This window comes from Saimiri boliviensis, chromosome X (assembly GCF_048565385.1).
Source record: "Saimiri boliviensis isolate mSaiBol1 chromosome X, mSaiBol1.pri, whole genome shotgun sequence".
Taxonomy (NCBI): Eukaryota; Metazoa; Chordata; class Mammalia; order Primates; family Cebidae; genus Saimiri; species Saimiri boliviensis.
Genome location: NC_133470.1, coordinates 27,592,773 through 27,620,115, shown reverse-complemented (window position 1 = coordinate 27,620,115; position 27,343 = coordinate 27,592,773). Strand labels below are relative to the sequence as shown.

The following is a 27,343-nucleotide window of genomic DNA, read 5'->3' as shown; positions in this document are numbered from 1 at the left end:
AAAGGATTGAGGTGTTGGCTAACAGGTTGAGAGAACAATGGTGGTCATGGTTAGCCACGTGAGATCCTATGGATAATGGCTGCTGACCTTATCAATGTATTTTCTGCAAATGCTGAGATGGGACAGTGTAGTCTGTTCTAATAGAATGTTTAAGGTGTTCATCATTACAGAAATTACTTCTTTGGCCGTTGGTTAACTCTTCAGAGTGGGCCATATCAAGTGCTAACAGCTGAGTTTCACATTTCCTGAAACATCTTTCTTAATTTAACTTTCATCTAAGTTCTAGTCTGTAAATGAGAAATGCAAATAAGAACAAGGGGTCAATTTATTTTAAGTAAATTTGTCATTAGATATCAATGTGTACAATTTCAAACATTTATAAATCTTGCAATTTATAGAAAAATTAATGTAATCTTAAAATTATTTGAACAGTCGTTTTCACAATTATTTACAATGAACTCAACCTACTTTTGTAGAAACATTCATGTTTAAAAGTATCCCGGCCACAAAGTGATTATTTCACAGTACCCTTCTATAGTATTTATGCCAGTTAAATGACAGGTGCATCAATAAAACCTAGCCAATTCAGTAATTTGGAAACAGCACAATCAGAACAGTTAATAAAGCTACCATTAATTCTAAACAAAACAGAACCTTTCATAGTAAGATATAAATATTTTCCCATTCAGAACTCATTGAAGAAAATAATTAGGAGGCAATCTTTTCTTCACTACTACAAAACAAAGTGATTTTAAGATATTTTTAAAAATTGACGTTAAGAAGCTACATTAGGTAACTTCTTATAATATATGACATTAAATATTTTGAGAAATTCTTGGTTTCATTGGAAGGCATTTGTAATGGTAAACCTTTTTTTCAGTTATGATATTAAGCAGAGATAATTCTGTCATCCCAGATAGCAGTTTCTTATTAACAATTGATAACATTTGAAATGAAAGAGATTCTTGGCTTTATTTCTAAACTTTTTTCTGCATAGGTATTTAACTTTTTTTTTGACATCCTCTCATCCCCTCAATAGGACCCAAATACACTTAAAAGTAATTCAAAGGAAAGATAACTATTTGAATTAGTGCTTGTGTTTGAAAACAATATTTACTGTAGTATTCTGCAGTTTCTTCTTTTTTTTTAAGCTAAGACAATTAAATAAAAATGTAAGGGATAAGAAATATAGTTGAAGTCACAATGAAGTATATTTTCTTTTGTCGACATAAAACACAAATTTTAAATGTTGGCTCTTTAAGAAAAAAATTCTTCTGGTAAATATTATGCATAACCGTTGCCCAAAAATGTATACAGCTGTTTTCCAACATTTCATATACATAGTGGTTTACTTAAGACCAGCCCTGTTAGAACCTTCTGAATATAATGTGCTCTTAATTTAAAAATGGGTTACCCTCAGTATATAAAATATATAGGCATGTATGTTATACATACAAAGTAAAAAATATAAAAAGGAAAGACGGAAGACAAAAGAAAGTATCCTTTCCTATAAGATCCAGACAGAAATTCATTTTAATTAGTGGGACCTTGGAAAATATCTGAAGAATTTCAGTTTTGGCAAATACTTTTCAGAAAAATATCCAAGCTGTGAGAACACTAAATGTCTATTTTAGTAATTTAGTAGAGGTTTCTATTCAAACATTCAGTAAAGATGTTGCAGTCTTCTACTAAATAGAAAAGAAGACTTTGGGGGTGTCTGTTAAATGCAAAAAGCTGCTCATTTTAACAGGTTAGTAATTATCTTTTAATCAAATATATGTCATGCAGAGACTCAAATCCTGTTCCAATAGTGTTTGAGTATGTTTGATGGAAGGTTCCAATGGTGAGGATCTGAATTCTTCCAAGATTTTAGTGGGAATGGAGCAGGGTGTTATGGTAATGGAGGGGGTCAGCCCCAAAGGTAGCTGGCCCAACCTTAACTGTGGATGTTAAAAAAAAAAGCCACCATATGTTTCCATAGCATTCTTTTTGCTGCATTTTCTTTATTTTAAGCCACAGGTCTACTTGGAGGGTCATGCAGCAAGTGGCTTATAAATAAAATCAAAGTCTATGAATAGTGTCATCACATTAAGAGACAGAATTGCTGGATTCTTTCATTATGTAAAAAGCTTGAATCTTGGGAATCCATGAGTTGGTAGTATTTATGGAATACCTGAAATGGGGAACAAAAACCATATATGTCAATAATACATAGGTGCATACAATTCAGGAGTTAAAGCAATGAAGACTATTCAATCATTTATTAAGCTAGAAAGTCCATATGATTTCTAAACCATGCCTCACAATTAAAATGCAATAAATATAACAGGGCCAATTCCAAAATTAGCAAATATTGCCACTGTTGCTAATTGTTTACCAAGGCAAACAATTTCCAGCCCTCTCAAATTGCAGTGTATGTCACCAAAGAGAGAACCTAAATATAGTGATCATATGCATTTTAGAAGCCTGAGAATCTGGACACTTAGTGCATCTTTTAGCTTAGAGAGATGCCACATGTTTCAATTTTCATAGAGACAAGGCCTTTTCATGATGTCATAATACCAAGGGAGAAACAAACCAAAAAAATCAAAATTTTCAGCTGCAATGTTTTTTTTTCTTTACTTTTCCAGACCATCATTATGCAGCCCAAAATACTCAGGATAATGAAAAATAACAGAACTTTTTCTAAAACAATGTATATGTTTCTTTATAGATTTAAATTATAGTTCTCATGGGAATGTTTACAGTCTTCCACCAAACATTCCTGAGAAGCAGAAAGAACAGATTCCACATAGATTTATGTATACAGAGGTCCTTTGTAAGGTAATTTAAAGAAAAAGTAAGTTTATTTAGACTAGTGGTTGTATTTTTGGAAACAATATTTACAATATTTTCTGTAGTATTCCATAGTGTTTTCTTCTTTTACTGACACCAAACTAAGGTATTGTTAGTACAGAAGCAGACAATTTGAACAAATTTATTCTGAATATGCTTGAACATTCAGAATATGGAAAAAAGTAATATAATCTAGTTTTAAATTCTCATGCAAGTAACCGAAATTTTCTCATTAAAAGATAATCTAATGTTCTGCAAATAATTTTCTGTAAATAATTTTCATTCCACGTTTATATATAGCACTAAACTGATAATGCCAAGCCAAATAAATGTTTGTCAGATCTTCACAAACAGATGTTCCCTCTCGTATCACTAAAGTTTAAATTTTATGTCTTAAACTCAGGTCATTACCTTATTAAATAAGAGAGAGAATTTAAGTCTTTCCCTAATCATGAAGATTTTTTTTTAACGCTTCAATTTTATGGGAACATACAGAATAAGAAACACCATTTCTATTTAAGCCAGTAATTTTAAGAAAAACTGAGCTATCATCAGGAGTGGCTTCCAAAAATGGCTATTATAAATTAATAAGATTATGCAATATATTTTATAACATGCTGAGTCATTTTACTTTTATTTAAAAATAAGCAATAATTTTTAAACCTTCAGTTCACAAAATACATGCTTTTAACTGAAATAAAAGTAACTATAAATCTTCCCTGGTTTTAGAGTTTTACAGGAACTCTGCTGACATGCTCTGGCTGAAAGTCTTGCCAGAATTCAATGTTAAGACTTGCTTAGCAAATTTTCAGGAGTATGAAAAATTTATATATATTTGAAAGACAATTTAATTAATGTCAAAATTATACGTTAACTTTCAGCAGTCAATTTGGAAGTCCTTTTGTTTAAACATTAGTACTTTCACTTTTGCTTATTGCTGTAGCTGACAGCAGAATGTAGTCCCGCTCAAAGAAATCATCACATTAAAAATTTAAAAAGGTTAAGCAGAATCATAGTTCTTACTTCTAACTGCCCCCAAAGATTAGTCTAACTAATTAGACCTTAAGTTGATTTTCCAGCTTCCTAGACATAGAAAGAATAAAAAACACTGAAAAATTTCTGCCAAGTTATACACGAAAACATTAAAGCTAACTAATATAATTGTCTAATTTAAAGAGTAACTAACCTGAGATGTACCTTGCTCCGATTAACATTACCATGCTACTCACTATAAAAAAGCCCAAGGGCAGACTACAGAAGATACTAGGGTCACCTGTGGTCATCCAAGCAGAAGAGAATTCCAGTCAAGCAAACCAAAAGAGAGACACATAATTACAATATTTGTGTTAAGAATCACAAGATAGCAAAACAAAATAAGCTATAAAAAATAGTATATTCATAAAAGCTAGCAAAGAGTTACTACTTCAAATCAAAAATATAATCAGTATTGAAGGCTTATGACAGTTAACAAACAATACAGATAGCATGCCACACAGCCAAGAACATAATACATATAGACCAACATTAGCCTTCCACTGGCAAAGCCAGAGAGAGCCTATGGATAACTTTTTGGGAGGCTGTTAATTTTAGCTTTCTTGATTCTTCCCAGAAAGATACTAAATGATCTATATAATTCTGTCCAAGTTCAAATTCTAGGTCCTTCGGCTATGAGAGAAGAGTTATATTAGTGTCCTAAGATGAATTTAAAACCCTATTTTTGCTAAAATATTAGTTCAGTTTTATTTTTTAAATAGAATGTGGTATGTAATCAAATGCATCTGACAATATATTTACTTTTTTATTTCTTCTTTTTTTCTTTGAGACAGAGTCTCACTCTGTCACCAGGCTGGAGTACGATCTTAGTTCAATGAACCTCAGCCTCCTGGGTTCAAGGGATTCTCCTGCCTCAGCCTCCTGAGTAGCTGGGACTACAGGCATGCGCCACCAAGCCCAGCTAATTTTTGTATTTTTAGTAGTGACAGGGTTTCACCATGTTGGTCAGGATGGTCTCGATCTCTTGACCTTGTGATCCACCTGCCTCGGCCTCCCAAAATGCTGAGATTACAGGCATGAGCCACCACGCCCGGCCTCTGACAATATATTTTAAACACATTTGAAATGTTAAAAATTGTTTAAAAAGCATTCAAATATAGTCATGAACAAGAAAATAAATATGATTGCTTCAAAATTGGCAAACCGCTTTGGAACTTAAGGAAGCCTAATATTCTTCCCATGAGATAAGATACAGGTAGCAATTCTAATATTCTTTCAAGTGTATTGAAATAGGATTCTATCTGTACTGCTATTATCATATAACTTATTATACAGTTATATTGCTTATATTGCTTAAAGGAATACAACTAGCATTTTATTAACTGATGATTACTATTCCAAGATTATTATACAGCTTAGAGACCCCCAAAATATTACGTTTTAGAGTGTTTTTCATAAATCTATTTAAAAAACATTTTCAAACTGGCCTAAATCCACTGCAGTGTGAAACAAAAACAAAATTCTTAAAAAAATATATAAAACTCTCTGGCCAGGTGCCATGGCTCATGCCTATAATCCCAGCACTTTGGGAGGCCAAGGTGGGTAGATCACAAGGTCAGGAATTCAAGACCAGTCTGGCCATGATGTTGAAACCCTGTCTCTACTAAAAATACAAAAATTAGCCGGGCGAGGTGGCGGATGCCTATAATCCAAGCTACTTGGGAGGCAAGAGAATCATTTGAACCCAGGAGGCAGAGGTTGCAGTGAACCAAGATCGAATTGCACTCTAGCCTGGGCAACAGAGCAAGACTCTGTCTCAACAAACAAACAAAATAAATAAAAATCTCAAAAAATCAAATTACTTTTATCATCAATGCTGATAGCAGAAATTGGAGCAATCATCTTTTTTTTTTTTTTTTTTTTTGCTTGTTTTATCAATTTTTTCATGGCATTTTAAATTCACTGATAGTAAGGTACACAAACAAGGGGAAAATGATCAGTTGATTTTGTGGGAATTTTGCAGTGAGAATTACATCCTCAACTGCTAGTAAGGAAAATTCTGTATGTGTGTGTAAGTCATGGGGTTGGAGGGAGGAAGACAGGAGGATTGTGCCATTTTAAAACATCCAGCTAGTTAAAGAAATCATGTAACTTAATTTATTATAAGCAAATAATTAAGGACAACTAGAAAAGAAGTCAGGGCTTACATCTGTTATATCTCACACAGCAACTAGTACTGTGCTAGAAAAGTACTTAAAAGTTTAACTGTAAAGGGGCCCTCAAAATTACAGTCTTAGCAAGAAAAACTGTGCCACCATCTTGGAAAAGGAAGCTAAGTCTCACAACAAAAGATACTAAGCTTATTTAGGAGAAAACCATCCAGGAGTAAAAATACAGACCACAGTGATCTGTGGTAGTAGATGGTTCTGGAAGCTTCTCCTAAAAAACAGATACATTAAAAAACAAAAACAAAAACAGATACATTAACTTTGAGGTTGGAAGGCAGGTATTATTTCATTTGTCAACTCTTCTCCATTAAAGTATACACTTAAGCCAGGTGCGATGGCTCACGCCTGTAATCCCAGCACTTTGGGAGTTGGGAGGCTGAGGCTGATGGATCACTTGAGGTCAGGAGTTCCAGATCAGCCTGGCCAACGTGGTGAGACCCTGTCTCTACTAAAAATACAAAAAAATTAGCTGGGTATGTTGGTGGGCACCTGTAATCACAGCTATTTGGGAGGCTGAGGCAGGAAAATCATTTGAATCTGGGAGGCAGAGGTTGCAGTGAGCCAAGATCATACCACTGCACTCTAGTCTGGGTGACAGAGTGGAACTCTGTCTCAAAAAAAAAAAAAAAAGTATATGCTTCAATATATTATTTGCCATTGTTCCATTCATTATGCTCCACATCTTGCATTTAGCAAAAAATAATAATATTATGTATCTTAAGGCTGTTTAAATCTAAATGGTTTACTTAAGCTAGTCACCTTCCTAAGTGTTGAAAGGTAGAATAGTCCACTATTTTTTCTGCTAAGAGCATTTCCCAATATATTTATAAGAGTTCTAATTTACTATGTTTGATATATTTCTTTCTTCCTCTCTGATTCCAAAGGAATTCCCATCATGTACTTGAAATCAGCCTAGGAAGTAGCAGAATATTTTCTGAAATTAATACAGCTTTCAGCTGGTTCAGGTCATAAAGACAGCCCCCCAAAAAGGTAAATTAAGAGGAGAGTGAGAAAAAAATGAAGACTCTACTTGATTTTTTTTTCCATTAAGAAGAAACTAGAAATAATTTGACTCTTGGAAGACTAAGTTGTCAATTAAAGTACCAGGAATAACCTAATAAGAAAAGATATGGCAGGATAGAGTTGAAGTATATATATCAACCTGAAATTTTACACTGTGTGTTTAGAACTTTAAAGTGTTTTCAAAATATTATAATCTCTGGACATATGATAATGCTTTTCTTCAGAGTAGCCTGGCTATGTATAAATGGCTAGATACTTAAATAACTAACATACTAAGAAAATGTGGTAATAATAAACAAAAACATTTTTACCACTTTCTGGAGATTGAGTTGTAACCCAACCCATTGACTTCATCACAGCTTTCTTCCACGTAGAATAACGAATTTCACTTTCTAGAATTAGAAGGTAGAAAAAACACATATGAGAAGTAATTTGCTGAGATATCCTAAATACCATACTTATGGTCACTCAACATTCTTGGCAAATTATTGCACGAATTAAACTGCAGTGGGGCTTTACCAGGACTCAGATTTGAAAGCACATGGTTGCTGGTGACTGCTAGTGACTGGAAGAGATGCTTGCTTGGAAGTTGGAGTGAAACAGGACACGGGGAGGCTGGGTGTGGTGGCTCATGCCTATAATCTCAGCACTTTGGGAGGATGAAGAGGGAGAATCACTTGAGCTCAAAATTCAAGACTAGCCTGAGCAATGTGAAACACTGCCTGTAGACCCAGCTACCTGGGAGGCTGAAGCAAGAGGATAATTTGAGCTTGGGATGCGGAGGTTAGGGTGAGCTGAGATCACACCATTGCACTCTAGCTTGGGTGACAGTAAGACTAGATCTCAAAAACAAATAAACAAACAAACAAAAACAGGATAGGGGAAATTCAGCAGGGTGAAGGGAGACTGGCAGACAGACTGCCTGCTATGCAGACTAGGACACTCACAAACAAGTGGTAATGAATTAGAAAGGGGAATCCCATTTGATCTGTTTTCTCTTCTTTTTTGGGGAAAGGGTATGAGGGAAAGGGTATGCTATAATGTGGGAAGATTAGAAGGAGATGTTTTTATTTTAGTCAGAGGATTTAACAAATACTGATTTCTCATAAGATTTGAGTTGATTACTGACACAGCCCCATTACCCCCAACCCCAGCATCTTAAAGCAAGATTTTTTAAAGGTGGAAATCCACAACATAAACAAAAATGAGCTTGACGCTGTACTTCTAAGGATGCTGAACCACATATGGGGCTACCTTTCTCTCAAGCCTCCCAGACTTTCCATAGCACCTGAACCCTGCATTACCCAGGAGACAAGGCTCAAGAATCACTCAGTTCAGAAAGTTTTCTAGTGCCCCATTTCTATCCCCCTCTCTTTTCACACATACTCCAGGATGTCAGCCACTACAGTGAATTTTTATGGTTTTGTCTACTGCTTCTAATATACTTTAATCTTCTGAAGGGCAAAAGAAGATAAGAAGATAAGGCCTTGCTTGGGCATGGTGACTCACGCCTATAATCCCAGTACTTTGGGAGGCCAAGGTGGGCTGATCACCTGAGGTCAGTAGTTTAAGACCAGCCTGGCTAACATGGTAAAATCCCATCTCTACTAAAAATACAAAAAAATTAGCTGGGCGTGGTGGCACGCGCCTGTAATCCCAGCTACTTGGGAGGCTGAGGCAGGAGAATCATTCAAAACCGGGAGGCAGAAGTTGCAGTGAGCCGAGATCGCGTCGCGCCATTGCACTCCAGTTTGGGCAACAAGAGCAAAACTCCATCTCAAAAAAAGAAAAAAAAATAAAGAAAAGAAAAAAAGAAAAGAAGATCCGGTCTCATTCATCTCTATATCCCCACATCAATACAGTCTCTGGCCTATGATTGGCTATAAACAACTCTTTGCTGGAAAAATGGACTATCTATATCTAGGTGCCCATTCGTTTATGGGGAGGAATGAGGGCTGGTGAGAGGGAGGACAATAGGGTATGACTGATCCACTCTAGGCTAAGGCCTTCAACAGCAGCAAAGATGGCTCTCCTAAGAGTAGAGATGGTTCTCTTGGCATAGAACTTCCTTGCTTTAAGAGTAAGATTACCATTTAGAGGCCATATATTGCTCTGGACATTATTTGCTTATTATAAAGTTGATTCTTTTTGAAAAGTAGAAAAATTGTTTGAACTTCATATTTTATCCAGTATTGCAAAAGTTAAAAATGACAGAATATCAGATGTTGAAATGCATTTCTAAATCAAGGTATATGATATACTCTGACTATAAAATTACTAGTATTTTAAATCATTTTCATATGTTAAAAGAATGAATAAAATTGAGAAACACTGTCACAGTCTCCCAGAAAACCAAACAAAAATCCTTACTCCGAATATCTCACAATCCATTTTGATGCTTTTTTTTTTTTTTTTTTTTTGGTAAGAGACAGGGGTCTCATTATGTTGCCTAGGCTGGACTCAAACTCCTGGGCCCAAGAGATCCTCCTGAGTAGCTTGGACTGTAGACACATATCACCATTCCCGGCTGATACTATTTTATGCATAGGTTTCTAAAAAGTTATAAAACCAGTTCTAATATATAAAACCTTACTTTTCTAATCACATTTACTTTAAGAGATGCATCACTACATTTTAGTTAAAAGTGCTGACCAGAGCTTGTGGCTTAGCATAGTTAGCACAGTGAATCACATTATCTAATGTTCACTTACTTAAATTGTTGCTGCCTTCATCAGGTTAGTCCTGCTGTGCTTAAAAACTACCAGAACATCTCTTAACCCAGCTAATTATGTCCTAAAGCTGGGCCACTGGCACCAAAGATGATCTGGTGTAGACATTAGGAGTGAGCGGCTGATATATCTTCCTTTTCACTTTAAAAAACGCTATTCCAACTAGCTACACCTGACAGTGTGGCAGTATTATTCTCCTACACTAAAGGACCATAAACAGTAAAAGTGAATAGTTTTTAAGAAGTGATTTTAGAAGTTCTTTTGATAAGAAGCGATTTCTGTCATTCACATTTATTCAGTAAAGCCCAATATGCTTAGTAGCCAAATCTGCAATGATAACATTTACAATTTTACTTGGCTCCTTAACTTTTAACTAAACAGAAAAACAAAACTCCCTTGCACTAAGGTCGTTTTCAAAGTATACCACTAAAACTTTCATTCTTTAAATGTACCCTCAGCATTAATCTGAGGTTCAAACCGCTCCATTGTGACGGCAGACAAATCCTCGGGTTCAAGACTCCATACGCCGACTCCTTCTGCAGCCCCTGCTGCCATGGCAGCACCCAGTGCAGTGGTTTCAGGCATCGAGGGCTTCACTGAGGGGAGAGAGTTCCATCAACATCTATGTGGTTACATATGCCCGAAGAACTAGTTCTTCCACAAGAAATGTTACTCTGGGAGTTTAAAGGAATGAAGACTTACTAACCTACTGGAATATACAGAATGTCTGCTTGTAGCTGCATAAGAATTTTGTTGCTGGTCATTCCTCCATCTACCTGCAAATGGCTGAGTGGAATTCCACAGTCCCGATTCATGGCATCCAAAATCTTAAATAAACCAATGTAATTAATGCTATAACTCTATTTCATAGTAACATCTCTGAAAATGGCAATCCTCCACTCAAAAAGTCTCAAGAGCTTCCAAGAGCATATGGAATAAACTGACATTTCTTATAGGGGTCTTCTAGGCCCTCTTTGATCTGGTCACAGCCAACCTTTTCTCTCACTACACCTCTGTATTCACCCTGATATTCAGCTAAGCTATACAACTCTATATTGCACCCTGTTTTTCTGTCTTGATGCCTATGTTTGTGCTCTTTCCTTTGCCTAATGTGTATCACTCAACCTCCCCACAACCATAAAATTCCCAGTGCCTGACAGGGAACAGTAACTTAGAAGGTAATAACAGCTGGAAAAGGGGGAAACCCCTACTTATATTTAGATTAGTATTTAGGCAGGCTTAATATTTGATTAACTATATTTTCAGAACTAAATAATCTTGGATAATAACACATAACTTAAGAGTGATAAAAGTGTACTAAGTACAAGAAAAGAGGCCCATATTTGTTACCTCTCGAGTTTGGAAACAAACAGCTTCTAATGCAGCAAAAGCAATATGGCATTTATTGGTGAACTGAGTGAGTCCACAGATTATCCTAAAAATACACAAAAAGATTTTCAGATTAGAATGGTATAAACAAATCAATCAACTTGAAATATCTCAAATATGAAAAGGTCAAATTTGGCAGACAGAAATGTTCAGGAAGAGAAAACTACACATAATCATTAACTCGAAAGTCCTTATATTTCACAATTCTGCATTCATATATGAAAAAGTTCATGATGCATTTGAAGAGATGATGCCATCATAAAACTGAATCAATATTCATTATGATGATGTCCCTTCACTATACAACTTGCAGAGACCTTGAAGATAAAAGATAATAACATGAATATGGATATGGCACGGGTTACTGTCAGCTAATTCATAACTTCTTGGAGCTTAAAGCTTCTGAAATTATACTCTCCAAAAACAAAAGGTTTTCTCCAACGCATTAAAATCATTTGAAAATAGATAAGAAACTAATTAGTTATTAACTGTTTTAGTAAATATGTCAAGATCCCCAAGAGCACACCATATTTTCAATACTTACCCTCTTGCACTGGGCTCCCAATAAGGTGCATATAACCCTGAAAATGCTGGGACAAAGTAGCAGCCATAAGAAGTACCAACTTCTTTAGCAAGTTTTTCTAACATTAAAAAAAAAGGAAAAACAAAAATTACACAAATATTCTGTATTATTAAATAAGCATACCTATTTTAAATATTAGAATAATTAGAACAGGGATTTTGGTTTCCAATTCATTGGTAGAGCAAATTGTTGCTAACTACAGTAGTAGGATAGGATCAACAAAAATGAATTTATCCCACATTAAATACCCCCCACTAAAATGTAGCCTAGCTCAAGAAATCAAGGAACCGGATTAGTTTCTTCAAGGTATTCTAGCTCATTTCCACTATTTTTAAGGTTGCTGATAGGAGATGAAAAAGTGGCCTCTAGTGTGTCCCTAATCTGAAATGTATTTCTGATTGTGTCACCTTCAGGCAAAGTTAAACAAGTGGATGAAAGAGTGAGTACGTAAGTTCAAACTAATTAACTATAGACTGAAAATAGCCATAATACTTAAATTATAGTACCAGAGTTTTAATGCTCACTCTAATCTGGGAGTTAAAGCTCTTTCTCATCAGATGAATTTAATTCAACTTCTCTTTCTACAGGTTCTGGCAATCTCCAGTGTTCAATTTTATACTTGGATAATTAATATGCCCAACATTGCCAGTTTATTAATAACCACCACTAATTATGTCAATTCCTTCTTTTATAAATCTTCACAAAATAGTCTTTTGTATAAGTCAAACTCATAATAGGGATCCATATAATTTATGGATTACATTTGGGGTAAAGCATAAGTATTTACAGATTGCAGAGATAAAACACTGAAACGTGTCATTTTTTAGATTTTCTAACCTTTTGTTAGAACACACTCACCAATTTCTTCTGAGGTCTTTATAATTCCAAGATTGTCTCTTAGCCAGCGAATAACAGCACCAGCTATAGCTACGGAACCCTAAAGAAAAAAGGAATCCAAGACAGAATATATTTTATTACTACCAAAGGTGTTTGTTTGTTTGTTTCAGACAGAGTTTCGCTCTTGTTACCCAGGCTGGAGTGCAATGGCGCGATCTCGGCTCACCGCAACCTCCGCCTCCTGGGTTCAGGCAATTCTCCTGCCTCAGCCTCCTGAGTAGCTGGGATTACAGGCACATGCCACCATGCCCAGCTAATTTTTTGTATTTTTAGTAGAGACGGGGTTTCACCATGTTGACCAGGATGGTCTCGATCTCTTGACCTCGTGATCCACCCGCCTCAGCCTCCCAAAGTGCTGGGATTACAGGCGTGAGCCACCGTGCCCGGCCAGAACTACCAAAGGTTTTTATTGAGCATATTTTCTGTGTATGACACAATCAGAAGGACGGAATTCAGTTTCCATTTTGGGACTCCCACGGATGTGATAAACTTGGTCTTCTGATACAAACATAGTTTTGTCTAAGTCACTAATAAATGTTTTTCATGGGATGCGGGAAAAGAAGTGAGCCCTTCAGCACACCCTTGTATTTGTCACCATAGGTGGACGTGGATCTGTTGATCAGTTTGCATCTTGAACAATTTTCTATCTGTTGCTAAGCTACTGAGGTATGTTATCACTTAGAATATATTGCCATATTAGCCATAAAATTATTGGGAAAGGCCACATTAAAAGTTTTTTTAAGTCTGTTTCCCATACCTAACAGTACAGGAAATCAAGAAAAAAAAAAAAAAAAAGAAGCTAGCTAGTAGGTAATTTTTCTTTTTTTTTTCTTTTCTTCTTTTTTTTTTTTTTTGAAATGGAGTTTTGCTCGTCTCTGGAGTGCAGCGGTGCAATCTCAGCTCACTGCAACCTCTGCCTCCCAGGTGCAAGTGATTCTCCTGCCTCAGCCTCCTGAGTAGTTGGAATTATAGGCATGAGCTACTACAGCCAGCAAATTTTTATATTGTTAGTAGAGGCGGGGTTTCAGCATGTTGCTCAGGCTGGTCTTGAACTCCTGACCTCATGTTCTCCCTGTCTTGGCCTCCCAAAGTACTGGGATTACAGGTGTGAGCCACCACACCTGACCATAATTTTTCTTTAAAAGAAAATTGCTTAGGAGCTATGACAATAAGGATAAAAACATATTTCAGAATTGGATAAACTGGCTTTGAATACCAGTTCTAGTTCTTAATTGCTGTGTAAGCTTAGGCAAGTTACTTAGGCTTTCTGAGCCTCCATTTCTTCACCTATAAAAGGATGACTATGACAACACTTAACTAACTACTGTGAGGCTCAATATGAAAATATATGTGAAGGGTCTTACTAAATGTAAATATTGACTTCATTAATTTTTTTAATATTAAAAAAGTATCAGCCAAATATCACTTACTGATGAAGAGATAAAACACAGTATGTCAACACAATGGAGTACTATTGGACTATGAAAAGGAATGATGTCTTAATACATGCTACAACATGGATGAGCATTGAAAACATTATGCAAAGTGAAAGAAGCCAAGCACAAAAGACCACATACTGTATGATTCCATTCATATGAAGTGTCTATAACAGACAAATCCATAGAGACAGAAAGTAGCTCAGTGGTTGCCTAGGGCTGGGGGATAGGAGGTGGTTATGGGGTTCTTTTCGGGGTGATGACAATGTTCTAAAGTCAGATTGTGGTGATGGTTGTAAAAATCTGTAAATATAGTATTACTATAAACCATTGGACTGTATAATTTAAACGGCTAAATTGTGTAGAATATGAATTATATTTCAATAAAGCTATTATAAAAAGATCCTGAAGGCAAAAAAAAAAAAAAAAAAGTATCAGCGCAAACCATTAGGAATTCCAAGAAAATTTTTTTAGCTCTGATATTTCATTCATCTAGATTATTAATGTAAATTACTTCCACAGAGTCACTCCAAACCAAATGTCAGTGATATTAAATGTAGGAACCTGTACCCAGGTCTATTAACTGAATTACAAATGGTCATGCCTTCTTATTGTCAGTTGTCAAGACGTAAGTAAACTAGAGAATGAATATGCTGATATATTCCATCATTCGCAGCCTCTATGAAAAGTTACTATGTTGCTGCATAGCTGTATAATGAAAAAATCGTTGTTTGTACATTTTTATATATGTAGAGATACATATAGTACTCTGTAACTCAACATATATAAAATGGCTTTTTAACCATAAAAAGTATCTGAGGAACAGATCTGACGTAGCTGTGTAAATATGACAAGGCTTTAAAAATGGGACAAAAACAATTCAACGAATACCTTACAAGGGACTCTAACACACCTCATTCCCTGCCTTAAAAAGTTTTGTACTAGGCCGGGCGTGGTGGCTCAAGCCTGTGATCCCAGCACTTTGGGAGGCCGAGGCGGGTGGATCAGAAGGTCGAGAGATCAAGACCATCCTGGTCAACATGGTGAAACCCCGTCTCTACTAAGAATACAAAAAATTAGCTGGGCATGGTGGCGCGTGCCTGTAATCCCAGCTCCTCAGGAGGCTGAGGCAGGAGAATTGCCTGAACCCAGGAGGCGGAGGTTGCGGTGAGCCGAGATCGCACCATTGCACTCCAGCCTGGGTAACAAGAGCGAAAACTCCGTCTCAAAAAAAAAAAAAAAAAAAAAAAAAAAAAAAAAAGTTTTGTACTTCTTAAGTTTGATACATTTACATATTTAAGTACTTAGTGGGATCATTCAAGAGAACTAAGTAAAATTTTGGTTTAAAGAGATTCTCAAATTTCCTTTGGAAACAGGTAAGTCAGAGACAGCAGCTGCCAAATACTAGTAAATATGTAAGATTTTCTAGACCAATGCCATCCAGTAGAAATAGAAAGTGAGTAACATATGTAATTTACATTTTTGACACATTAAAGAAGTAAAAGGAAGGTAAAATTAAGATTTTAACCCAATATATTAAAAATATAATTTCAACATGAAATCAGTATTAAATTATTGAGATATTTTGGGTTTTTGTGCTATCTTTGAAATCTGGTATGTACTTTACACTTCAAGTACATCTCAATTCAGACTAGGGACATTTCCAGTGCTCAATAGCTGCATGTGGGCACAGCTGCCATGGGCAGTATAATTCTAGACCTAATTGAAAAACAAAAACAAAAACAGGTGTCCCTCCTCCTCTTACTCTCGAAGACACTGTCCTTAAACGGCATCTAACCAAGAAATGCATACATAATAGTTTTAGGCAAGTAATCCACGAATTTTTAGAAGCCACTGTGCTAGAAGTCTAGTAAAGTGATTTTGGGGCTCAACTGGTGGAACTTTATACTCCAGGAAACCAAATGCTGATATGCCTCATTTCCATTGAAAAAGATAGGATGTTACATGCTTACACCATATTTTTAAGAGGAAGCAATATTGTTTTAGCAAAAGGAAAATCAAGGTTTTGATTAGAGATAACTGGTTGAGAATCAGAGTATTATTTAGATTAAAACAAAAGAAAAAGGGCCAGGCGCGGTGGCTCACGCCTGTAATCCCAGCACTTTGGGAGGCCGAGGCGGGTGGATCACAAGGTCAAATGATCGAGACCATCCTGGTCAACATGGTGAAACCCCGTCTCTACTAAAAATACAAAAAATTAGCTGGGCATGGTGGCGCGTGCCTGTAATCCCAGCTACTCAGGAGGCTGAGGCAGGAGAATTGCCTGAACCCAGGAGGCGGAGGTTGCAGTGAGCCAAGATTGCACCATTGCACTCCAGCCTGGATAACAAGAGCGAAACTCCATCTCAAAAAAAAAAAAAAAGAAAAGAAATACATAGTCACTGTTAAAGCTCCAGGAGATAACTGTTTTAATTTTTGTCATCAGGAATATATGGAAGCATTTTGCTGTGATTGAAAATAAAGATTCAATATAACACAGTAAAAGTTAGATAAAAACACTTATCTGAAAGAAGTAAATAATTTTGCTGTCAGGATATAATACATAGTATGATTTAGCTTTTAAGGAAATTAATAAAAATGAGAGACACCTCTAAATTCACAAAAGACATGTGGAAATAAAATGGAAGATGGTATAATGCTTTAAAACTGGACAGGAAAAGAGCATAGCAACAAAAATCTACAATGATAAATAGGTGACTGTCTACTTGTTATCAATTAAGTTACCATAAATTACATCCTAAGTATTGAGTACTGAAGACCCAGTACTTCAGTGTATCATCTACAAATTTGAATCAGCCCTTGTTGTGTGTTACGACTCCCTGGAAAAGATGCATGCAAGCCTAATAGTTGTCCACTAAGGGAGATGCAATGAAAGCAAGAGGGTGTAAAGAATAAATCATAACAGGGCAAGAGGAATAAATTATTTTAAAACTAGACATGTAGCCTAGAAAGTAAAAGGCTAATAGGCTATAGGAAGATTGAATTAAAAATAATCAAGTAGATCTGATGTAATGTCACAGCAGGCACACTTTTCTTCAAAAGCTCCTTAACATGAATGCCACTGCCACAAACAGTATAAAAATAAAGCAGGATATTTCAGGATGCAGTAGAATTGTAGCTTACAAGGCAGTTAGGGTAAAAATTGGTAAGTATGAAGAAAAATAATGTAAAATAAAGATTACCCTAAATTGCTTACAATCATCTATCAGGCATAGCAAACAGTTTTCTGTATACTACAGTACTATGTATCTGTATGCATATAATTTATAGTGTAATTAATTTTTATATATTAGATTACAAATGCAGTGTCTAACTCTATAGCATTTTTAATCGCATAGAGAGAGGGAACAGAGTTGAATTGGGGCAACATTATTTTGAAATGTAATAGATTTCATTAATACTTCAGTAGTAAGTTGGGGAATTAAAATTAAAAGCATTTGGCTGGGCTCGGTGGCTCATGCCTGTAAACCCAGCACTTTGGGAGGCCGAGCCGGGCAGATCACCTGAGGTCCGGAGTTTGAGACCAGCCTGACAAATATGGAGAAACCCCATCTCTACTAAAAATACAAAATTATCCGGGCGTGGTGGCGCATGCCTGTAATCCCAGCTACTCAGGAGGCTGAAGCAGGAGAATCGCTTGAACCTAGCAGGCAGAGGTTGCGGTGACCCAAGATCACCGCACTCCAGCCTGGGCAACCAGAGCGAAGCTCCATCAAATAAATAAATAAAATGAAAAGCAATTATTGTTCAGAAAGTATACTTTTCAAGAAAGAACATTATAAAAGTTCATAAACAATGTTTACATGCTGTGGCAGATAGACTTGTAGTTAAGGTGGCTCCCATGATCCCTGCCTCCTGATGTTCACAACCTTGTGTAATCCCCTCCTCTTGAGTGTGGTGATATCTGTGACTTTCTTCCACCCAACAGTACATGTCAAAAGTGATAGGATATTTGTGGTGATGTGTACGTGCTTATATTACATGATTTATTTTGCCTGTCTTGCTGGATATATTCCCTCCCTTCCTGACTTTAAGGAAACAGAGGGGCATTGGGGGTTCCTCACGTAGCAGGGAACTGCAGATAGCCCTAGGAGCTGAGGGTGGCTTCCATCTGACAGGTAACAAGAAACTGAAGTCCTCAGTCCTATAACCACAAGCAACTGAATTTTGCCAATAATCTGAATGAGGCTGGAAGCAGATTAAACCTCAGATGACAGCACAGCCTCAGTCCACACCTTGACTGCATCCCTGTGAGATTCTGAGCAGGTTATCCGGCTAAGCTGTGCCTGGATTCTGAACCCATGGGTACTGAGAAACAATAAATGTGTTGTTTTACGCTACTTAAGTTTGTTGTAATCCTGTTACACAGCAATAGATATCTACTACATAGGCTTATACCTAAAATTGGTATTTAGCTCAAGAAGGATGAAAAACTCTAAAAAGGAAATCTTAATGCCACAATCATAAGCCATACCAAAGAAGAGATGGGGAAAAGACATTTAAAGAAACCAATGAAGTGATATAGGGAACCCTCTTTGAAGCTCATATTTAAAAAGAAAAAGAATGGCATAACATAGGATTCAGTATTTAAACAATATTTAATTGGTATATATTATCTGCCAGCCTGCTGGGATAGAGTGGTAAACAAGATAGACAATTGATAAGTAAGCTCAATTTAATATCATATTAAAAGTTCCCAAAAAGATTTTTGTTTTGTGAAACAATATTTGGAAAAAGAAGAGGAACAAGGGAAAGGAGAGGCATGTCAGGCCTTAGTATCACCTGCCAGGGGCTTCAGAGAGAAAAAGAGTTCTCTTGGTGATGAAAAAGAAGACATAGATGCTTACGTGAGCCGAAATAATGAGTCTCTACTGCAAAAATCACCTTTGGTCTAACCACAGAGGATAACCGACACAATATAAAAGAGAAAACCGAAACAACACATGCTGACTCAAATACAGAATAACATCTATGTGGACAGACACAGAAATACATAACCAAACAGGACTGAAGCCACAAGCATGATGGCTTCTGATTTATTTTTCTATATGTGCCAGGGAGTGGAAGTGGTGGCTAGGAACTGGTTCCTGCAGAAGAAAGGGGTCCAAAATGCTTTGTGCAAGACAATGGAAATAGAATCCAGGTCAATGCTTGAAACCAGGGGCTAGGTGGCGCTCTCTTACTTGTGTAGAGATGCTAGAAAAAAAAGCAACTGTGTATTTGCTGACTGAAGTTATGGCTTAATGGAAGACAAAGCTGGAAGTGACAATTCTAATTTATATGAAGAAATCTTGTATTAAGAAATCCAACAAAACTTAATAGCTAGACTAGGGTTCATTCCCATCTAACACATATTTTAAAAGACGTATGCTTTAAGTAGTCAGAGATAAATTAGAAAATGACTTCCATTTTAAAAACAAACATGAAAATGAATCAAAAGAAAAGAGAACTGAAACAAAATCAGGTAGATGTGAAAAATAACCAAATAAAAATCATAGAGATGAAAATATTAGCCAGGCACAGTGGCTCACGCCTGCAATCCCAGCACTTTGGGAGGCCGAGGCAGGCAGATCACCTGAGGTTGGGAGTTCAAGACCAGCCTGACCAACATGGAGAAACCCCGTCTCTACTAAAAATACAAAATTAGCCAGGTGTGGTGGCTTATGCCTGTAATCCCAGTTACTCAGGATGCTGAGGCAGGAAAATCGCTTGAACCTCGGAGGCGGAGGTTGCAGTGAGCTGAGATCACACCATTCTACTCCAGCCTGGGCAACAAGAGCAAAACTCAGTCTTAAAAAAAAAAAAAAGGAAAGAAAAGAAATGAAAATATTAAATAAGATGAAAAATGTAATAGATGCGGTAAATGCTAGACAAGATAGAGATGATGAGTACATTAGCACTCCCCCACACTGATGGTAGGAGTATAACTTGCTACATCTACCATGAAAAATGGTTTGCATTATCTACTCAAAGTGAAGATACACACAATCTATGGGCTAGAAATTCTACTCCTACAGAAAGGTGAATACATTTATATCAGAAGACGTATACAAAAATGTTCATAGCTGCATTTTTCCTAATAGCCAAATACTGAAAACAACTCGAATGTCATCGATAGCTGAATAAATACTAAATTTCAATAATTTCATATGGCAACGAGAAGGAATGAAAACAACAGCTATATCTAACACTGTGGATGAATCTCACAAACATAATGTTGAAAGAAGCCAGATCAAAAAATACATACTAAGTGAGTCAGATATACATGCACATGCTCTCTCTCTTATCTTTCATATTTTTAATATATAAAACAGTAAACACATGCAAAACTAAACTCTGGTGATCAGGGTTGTACATTTAAGTGTTAAATTTACAAAGAAAAGTAAAGAAGTGATTATGATAAAAGTCAGTTTATGTTTATCTCAGGGAGAAGGAGGAGGTTGTGATCTCGGGGCAAGTAGAGGTTCTTGGTATTGGTAGCGTTCTAGGAACAAGTTACATGAGTCTTTATAATAATTTTTCAAGTTGTACATTGATATTTAATGCATTTGTCTGTATGTGTCTTCTATTTCACAATACAAAAAAAGGCTTTTATGTTTTATCTTGTTTTGAAGAGATAATTTGGAAATGGAAGGTAGATACTAAGAAACTCACCAGGGACGCAGCACAGAGAAACAAAGAGATTAAAAAAATATAAAAGGGCAGTTAAGAGACATGGATGATGGGTTGAAAGGTTCCAGTATTCATCCAATATCAACTCCAGAAGAGGATGGAGGTAATGGTAGAGGAGCAATATTTGAAGAGGTAATTGCTGAGAATTTTCCAGATCTGAAGACAGACTTGGATCCAAGTACCTAACAGGATAAATAAAAATAAATCCAAACCCAGGCATATCACAGTAAAACTACAGAACATCACTGATAAAGAGATAATGTTAGAAACTCCCAGACAATAAACTAGATTATCTACAAATGAACCACATATTGACAGAAGAGGTCTCATCAGCATTGAAAATGGCCAAAAGGGATGTGGGAAAAATAATTGTTAATGTAGGTTTTTATACTCATCCTCAGAGTGAGGGCAAAATAAAGACAAACCTAAAAAGAATAGGCTTACTATCCTACACTGTCAGTAAAAGAACTATAGAAGAAGGATGCCCCTCAGGAAAAAAAAAGAAAGGAAAAGAAAAGAAAAAAAAAGTAGGTGGAAATAAAAAAGATGTGAGACCAAAGAAATGATACTGGACACAGAAATAGATAAAATAAGTCAATAAATACGATTTACTGTGGACTGCAAAGAAAACAGTAGTAATTATTGTATATTTAAGAAAATGGGGGAAATGAAAGCTTTAGCAAAATTGGTGATGGAGGTGGTAGGGTAAAATATTAGAGGTCCTCATCATGGTTGGGAGATTAAAAATACCAAACAATGACATATACTCTTAGAAAAATATACGGTTAAACAATATCTTAAAAATCATGCTGGGTACAGTGGCTGATGTCTGTAATCCCAGCACTTTGGGAGGCCGAGGACGGCGGATCACCTGAGGTCAGGAGTTTGAGATCAGCCCGACCAACATGGAGAAACCCCGTCTCTACTAAAAATACAAAATCAAACTGGTATAGTGGTGCACACCTGTGATCCCAACTACTGAGGAGGCTGAGGCTAGAGAATCACTTGAACCTGGGAGGCGGAGGTTGTGGTGAGCTGAGATTGTACCATTGCACTACCCCAACCTGAGTAACAAGAGCAAAGCTGTCTCAAACAAACAAACAAATAAACAAACAACCTAAGGCTATACACAAAAGAAAAAAAAATCACCAAAATTAAAACATAGAAATCCATCTTATTGCTCCCAAATCAGCAGAGGAAGAATGAAAAAAGACTAAAAGACTGAAGATGGGTAGCTATAGTTTTAGGTTTTAAAGAGCATAAAGACTAAAATTTTCGTGTCTCCAACTTCTAAGCCTAACAACAATCCATCAGATGAAAGACAATATTATTAAATATATACTATGGGCCGGGAGCGGTGGCTCAAGCCTGTAATCCCAGCACTTTGAGAGGCCGAGGCGGGTGGATCACGAGGTCGAGAGATCGAGACCATCCTGGTCAACATGGTGAAACCCCGTCTCTACTAAAAATACAAAAAATTAGCTGGGCATGGTGGTGTGTGCCTGTAATCCCAGCTGCTCAGGAGGCTGAGGCAGGAGAATTGCTTGAACCCAGGAGGCGGAGGTTGCGGTGAGCCGAGATCGCGCCATTGCACTCCAGCCTGGGTAACAAGAGCGAAACCCCATCTCCAAAAAAAAAATATATATATATATATATATATATATATATATATATACTATGTAAACACTTACAAAAAAAAAAAAAAAGGAATTAGAGAAATCAGCAAGAGTTAACTGATAAAAAGTTTTACCAGTCTAGCATTATTCCCTACCCTTGTTTTTTGGTTTGGTTTAATTTAAATTTTTTTAATGTTTGTTAATTGTAAAAACAATTAAGAAAACCTAAAGAAAAAAATTCTAACTACACCGTTAATATATTAGTATGTGTATGTGTGTTGTTGTTGTGCTGAGACTGCTAGATTAGCAGATGAAGGAAGGGACATAAGCTAGATGCAGTGACAACAACACTGGACTTGGGAGACTGGAGCCCAGAACTTCCAGACTTACAAGAAAGGAAATGGTACAGCAGGGTGACCTAGGCATCAAGGCTTTCATGTCCAAGCATCTGGATCTGCATCCTGGATTTGCTACTTAATGCTGTCAAAAGTTACTTGGCCAAGGGACTCCAATTTCACTTTTCTAATCTCAGTTTCCTCATGTGTAAAACAAGGGGATAGGAGGGTGTAACTAAGTATGTTGTCAGATGATCTAGTGTGCCTCTCAGCTTTTACAATTCTAAGCATCTAAAAGCATTACATAAATTGAAACAAAATTATAAACAATATGCTTGTTAAATCTCTAGACGAGACAAAACAGAAAGAGTAACAGTAAAGAGTGAAAATGAATTCAGACTATATAGGAATAGGCTAAAATCACTATTATGAAATTAAACAGGAAGAAACAAAGACCTGAATTTAGATTTAACAAAAAAAACTACACAAATACAGAACAGAGCAGACTTGGTTTGACAATGACTCATTTGAAAATGAGCTAGGGGCCGGGCGCGGTGGCTCAAGCCTGTAATCTCAGCACTTTGGGAGGCCGAGGCGGGTGGATCACGAGGTCAAGAGATCGAGACCATCCTGGTCAACATGGTGAAACCCCGTCTCTACTAAAAATACAAAAAACTAACTGGGCATGGTGGCGTGTGCCTGTAATCCCAGCTACTCAGGAGGCTGAGGCAGGAGAATTGCCTGAACCCAGGAGGCGGAGGTTGCGGTGAGCCGAGATCGCGCCATTGCACTCCAGCCTGGGTAACAAGAGCGAAACTGTGTCTCAAAAAAAAAAAAAAAAAAAAAAAAAAAAAGAAAATGAGCTAGGTTTTTTAGCATATGCTCCCAGGGCCAATAATATGAAGGGGTTATTCGTCTAAAATAATGAACTCTCAGGCTAGAGGAGCAAAAGCAGTACTTATGGTAGGAGAGGCACAAATCACCCTATCAATTGAGTGCAGGTCAGATTAGATGTAGAATATTATACTCCAGTCTGGATGACAGGAATTGCAATGCACCCAATGAAAGGAGCTCAAAACTATAAAGCATCCAGAAACCACATGAGATTAAGGTATTGGGTTGGTTTACCCCAGAGGAGGAAGACCCAGAGAAACTGACCGAAACCTCCAAATGTCAGAACGCTTTTGACAACCAATGTAGGTCCAAAGCTAGAGATGTTATTAAGAAGCAATTTTGGGTGCTGTCTTCAGACAGAAGTTGGATGGCTACTGGTAAGGAGACAGGAGAAGGCTTTTCATATTGGGTGGGAAGTTAAGACCGGGTGACCACTGTCCCTGAAGCCTGTCCCAGGTCTAAGGCATCTGTAATTCTAAAGCACTAATTAGCCGGGCGCAATGGCTCATGCCTGTAATCCCAGCACTTTTGGAGGCTGAGGTGGGCGGATCACGAGGTCAGGAGATCAAGACCAGGGTGACCAACATGATGAAACCCTGTCTCTACTAAAAATACAAAAATTAGCTGGGCGTGGTGGCACATGCCTGTAATCCTAGCTACTCAAGAGGCTGAGGCAGGAGAATCACTTGAAGCCAGGAGGCAGATGTTGCAGTGAGTTGAGATTGTGCCACTGCACTCCAGCCTGGGTGACAGGGTGAGACTCTGTCTCAAAAAAAAGCATTAATTATTTCCTGTGCAAGAAGAAAAAGAAAGCAGAATCATATTCTTCTTATTATATTATAGGTAACACTTACCAAGTGCATATTCTATGTGCATACTGTTGTGCTATGCACTTTGCACAGAGGGAAAGTAGAGAGGGAGAAGGGTTGTAGGATTTTCAGTTCTGAGAAGTGTTAAGATTCCTTTAATATACAGGCTAAGTTTTCACAATGCTTCCATCCATAGAAAAGGGGTTGGGGGTCGATATTATGATGCTTATGGGTTGGAAAAGGGAGAAAAAACATCAATAAACTAATATTCTTCATGTGCTAAGCATAATGACTAATAAAATGTTTTAACTCTAACTAGAAGTCTTGAACTTGTCACCAAATTATCATCAGGCACTCTAATACGTGAGCCTCAATAAGTTTGCAGATCAACTGTATACTTGTGCATTATAAGGTAGCCAATTCAAAATTAATTATATAGAAATGCTTATAAGAAATGTATCTAATTTTATAAAAAGAGTACTATTTCTTTGACTTTATAAATAAATGTTTCTAATACAAACTTACTGTATCCTATGGGCTTAGGCTGGCATATTCCTACTATAACATACAAACACATTAGAAGCAAATGTTTCGAGTGATAAGTGGCATAAATTTCCTCACTTTCTTTTCTATATCAAAATGTTAGGCTGGGTGAGGTGGCTCATGCCTGTAATTCCAGCACTTTGGGAGGCTGAGGAGGGCAGATCACAAGGTCAGGAGTTCAAGACCAACCTGGCCAACATGGTGAAACCCTGTCTCTACTAAAAATACAAAAATTAGCTGGGTGTGGTGGTGCACACCTGTAATCCCAGCTACTCAGGAGGCTGAGGCAGAAGAATTGCTTGAACCCGGGAGGTGGAGACTGTAGTGAGCCGAAATCATGCCACTGTACTCCAGCCTGGGAGACAGAGCAAGACTCCGTCTCAAAAAAGAAAAAAAGTTACATAAAATTTATTTTCATGAGGAGACAAGTAAAGACAGTTGTTCTGCCTTCTTGTGCCCAGGGGTTCTCTTTGGAACACTGAGACATTTTATTTATAAAAACAAAGAATTTTCAAGATGAAAGAAATGTAAGAGAGCCCCTTAATCTGATTAAATTTTAGAGATTAAAAAAAAAAAAACCTTACATTGTAGAGCTGTCAAGTAATATACCTAAGGTGACACAATTAATTGGCATAAGAACTGAGGAACCAATATAATCAAGGTCTCCTGTGAGTCCTGACACCCAGATCAGTCTCAGGTTCCTTCCACTCAATCAAATGCCAAGAAAGCAGAATTTTTTGAGTCCTCTGTATTAAGAGTTACTAGAAAAGTGTTAGAAAACACTGAAATTTGCATCAGCTTTGAATGTCTGTCATATTATCCATATTGATTAAAAAGAACTTACTTCCAATGCATAATATACCGGTTTGTCTCTGCCAAGTTTGTAAGCCACTGTGGTGAGAAGACCATGATCAGAAAATACACACTGTAGGAAAAGGAGAGAAAAAAAGATTTCAGTAGTAGAAAATGAAAAGATAACATAAGAACATTTTTTTAAAGTTAAAATGGTTAAAATGATATAGGTAAAAAATAATGCAATGAATAACCCAATTTTTAAAAATAAATCTTTATAGTGAAAATGATCAGAATTGCCGGGCGCGGTGGCTCAAGCCTGTAATCCCAGCACTTTGGGAGGCCGAGGCGGGTGGATCACGAGGTCAAGAGATCGAGACCATCCTGGTCAACATGGTGAAACCCCGTCTCTACTAAAGATACAAAAAATTAGCTGGGCATGGTGGCACGTGCCTGTAATCCCAGCTACTCAGGAGGCTGAGGCAGGAGAATTGCCTGAACCCAGGAGGTGGAGGTTGCGGTGAGCCGAGATCGCGCCATTGCACTCCAGCCTGGGTAACAAGAGTGAAACTCCGTCTCAAAAAAAAAAAAAAAAAAGAAAGAAAGAAAATGATCAGAATTAAAAACACATGGCCAGGCACAGTGGCTCATGTCTGTAATCCCAGCACTTTGGGAGGCTGAGGCAGGTGGATCACGAGGTCAGGAGTTCAAGACTAGCCTGACCAAGATGATGAAAAGCCCGTCTCTACTAAAAAATATGAAAATTAGCTGAGTGCAGTGATGGTGCCTGTACTCAGGAGGCAGAGGCTGCAGTGAGCTGAGATCACTCCACTGCACTCTAGCTTGGGCAATAGAGCAAGACTCCTTTAAAAAAAATTTTTTTTAACTGTATAAAAAGTTTATTCCTGGCTGGGCACAGTGGCTCACACCTGTAATCCCAGCACTTTGGGAGGCTGAGGCAGGTAGATCCGGAGGTCAGGAGTTCAAGATCAGCCTGGCCAGCACAGTGAAATCCCATCGCTACTAAAACTACAAAAATTAGCCAGGCACGGTGGCATGCACTGGTAATCCCAGCTACTCAAGAGGCTGAGGCAGGAGAATTGCTTGAACCTGGGCAGCAGATGTTGCAGTGAGCTTAGATTGTGCCACTGCACTCAGCCTCAGTGACAAAGTGAGACTTTGTCTCAAAAAAAAGAAAATTATTCCTTGTTTCAAATTAGAGTTGCATTAAGAATTTGACGAGGTCTCAGTCTAGATTTCCCACCAACACAATTAAAAACACACATATAAGATTCAAAGAACCTAAAATGTTTCTTATTAGAACCATTTAAATTTTGTATTGAGCTCTAAATTAAACCCTGATAAAGTAAAAACTAATGACTAAAAGTAACTTAATAGCAAAGTATGTCTAAGCATTATTTATATGAACTTAAAGACTTTTATCAATTTTTAAATTTAAAAAACCAACCTTATGGCCTGTATTACATAGTAAGAAACATCCTGTTCCATACCTATAGTTGAAGGGACAATGAATAGTAAGACAATTTT

The 27,343-nt window shown here is 37.0% G+C and overlaps 1 protein-coding gene across 11 annotated transcripts in view; it reads right to left on the bottom strand.

The window, feature by feature from the left end:
- Positions 1–307: 307 nt before the first annotated feature.
- Positions 308–27,343, bottom strand: part of GK (glycerol kinase) — an 80,734-nt gene continuing 53,698 nt past the window's right edge. For 8 of the 11 annotated variants that reach the window (XM_074391933.1, XM_074391935.1, XM_074391936.1 and 5 more), the window contains 10 exons: positions 27,264–27,306; positions 25,848–25,928; positions 12,639–12,717; positions 11,742–11,838; positions 11,159–11,243; positions 10,515–10,635; positions 10,261–10,404; positions 7,391–7,471; positions 4,022–4,108; positions 308–2,173 (listed from right to left, as the gene is read on the bottom strand). In XM_074391933.1, the coding sequence (XP_074248034.1) occupies positions 2,163–2,173; positions 4,022–4,108; positions 7,391–7,471; positions 10,261–10,404; positions 10,515–10,635; positions 11,159–11,243; positions 11,742–11,838; positions 12,639–12,717; positions 25,848–25,928; positions 27,264–27,306 (829 nt within the window). In that variant the 3' untranslated portion in view covers positions 308–2,162. The remainder of the gene's footprint in view (positions 2,174–4,021; positions 4,109–7,390; positions 7,472–10,260; positions 10,405–10,514; positions 10,636–11,158; positions 11,244–11,741; positions 11,839–12,638; positions 12,718–25,847; positions 25,929–27,263; positions 27,307–27,343) is intronic. The other 3 variants (XM_074391934.1, XM_074391938.1, XM_074391937.1) reach the window with 3 other exon arrangements.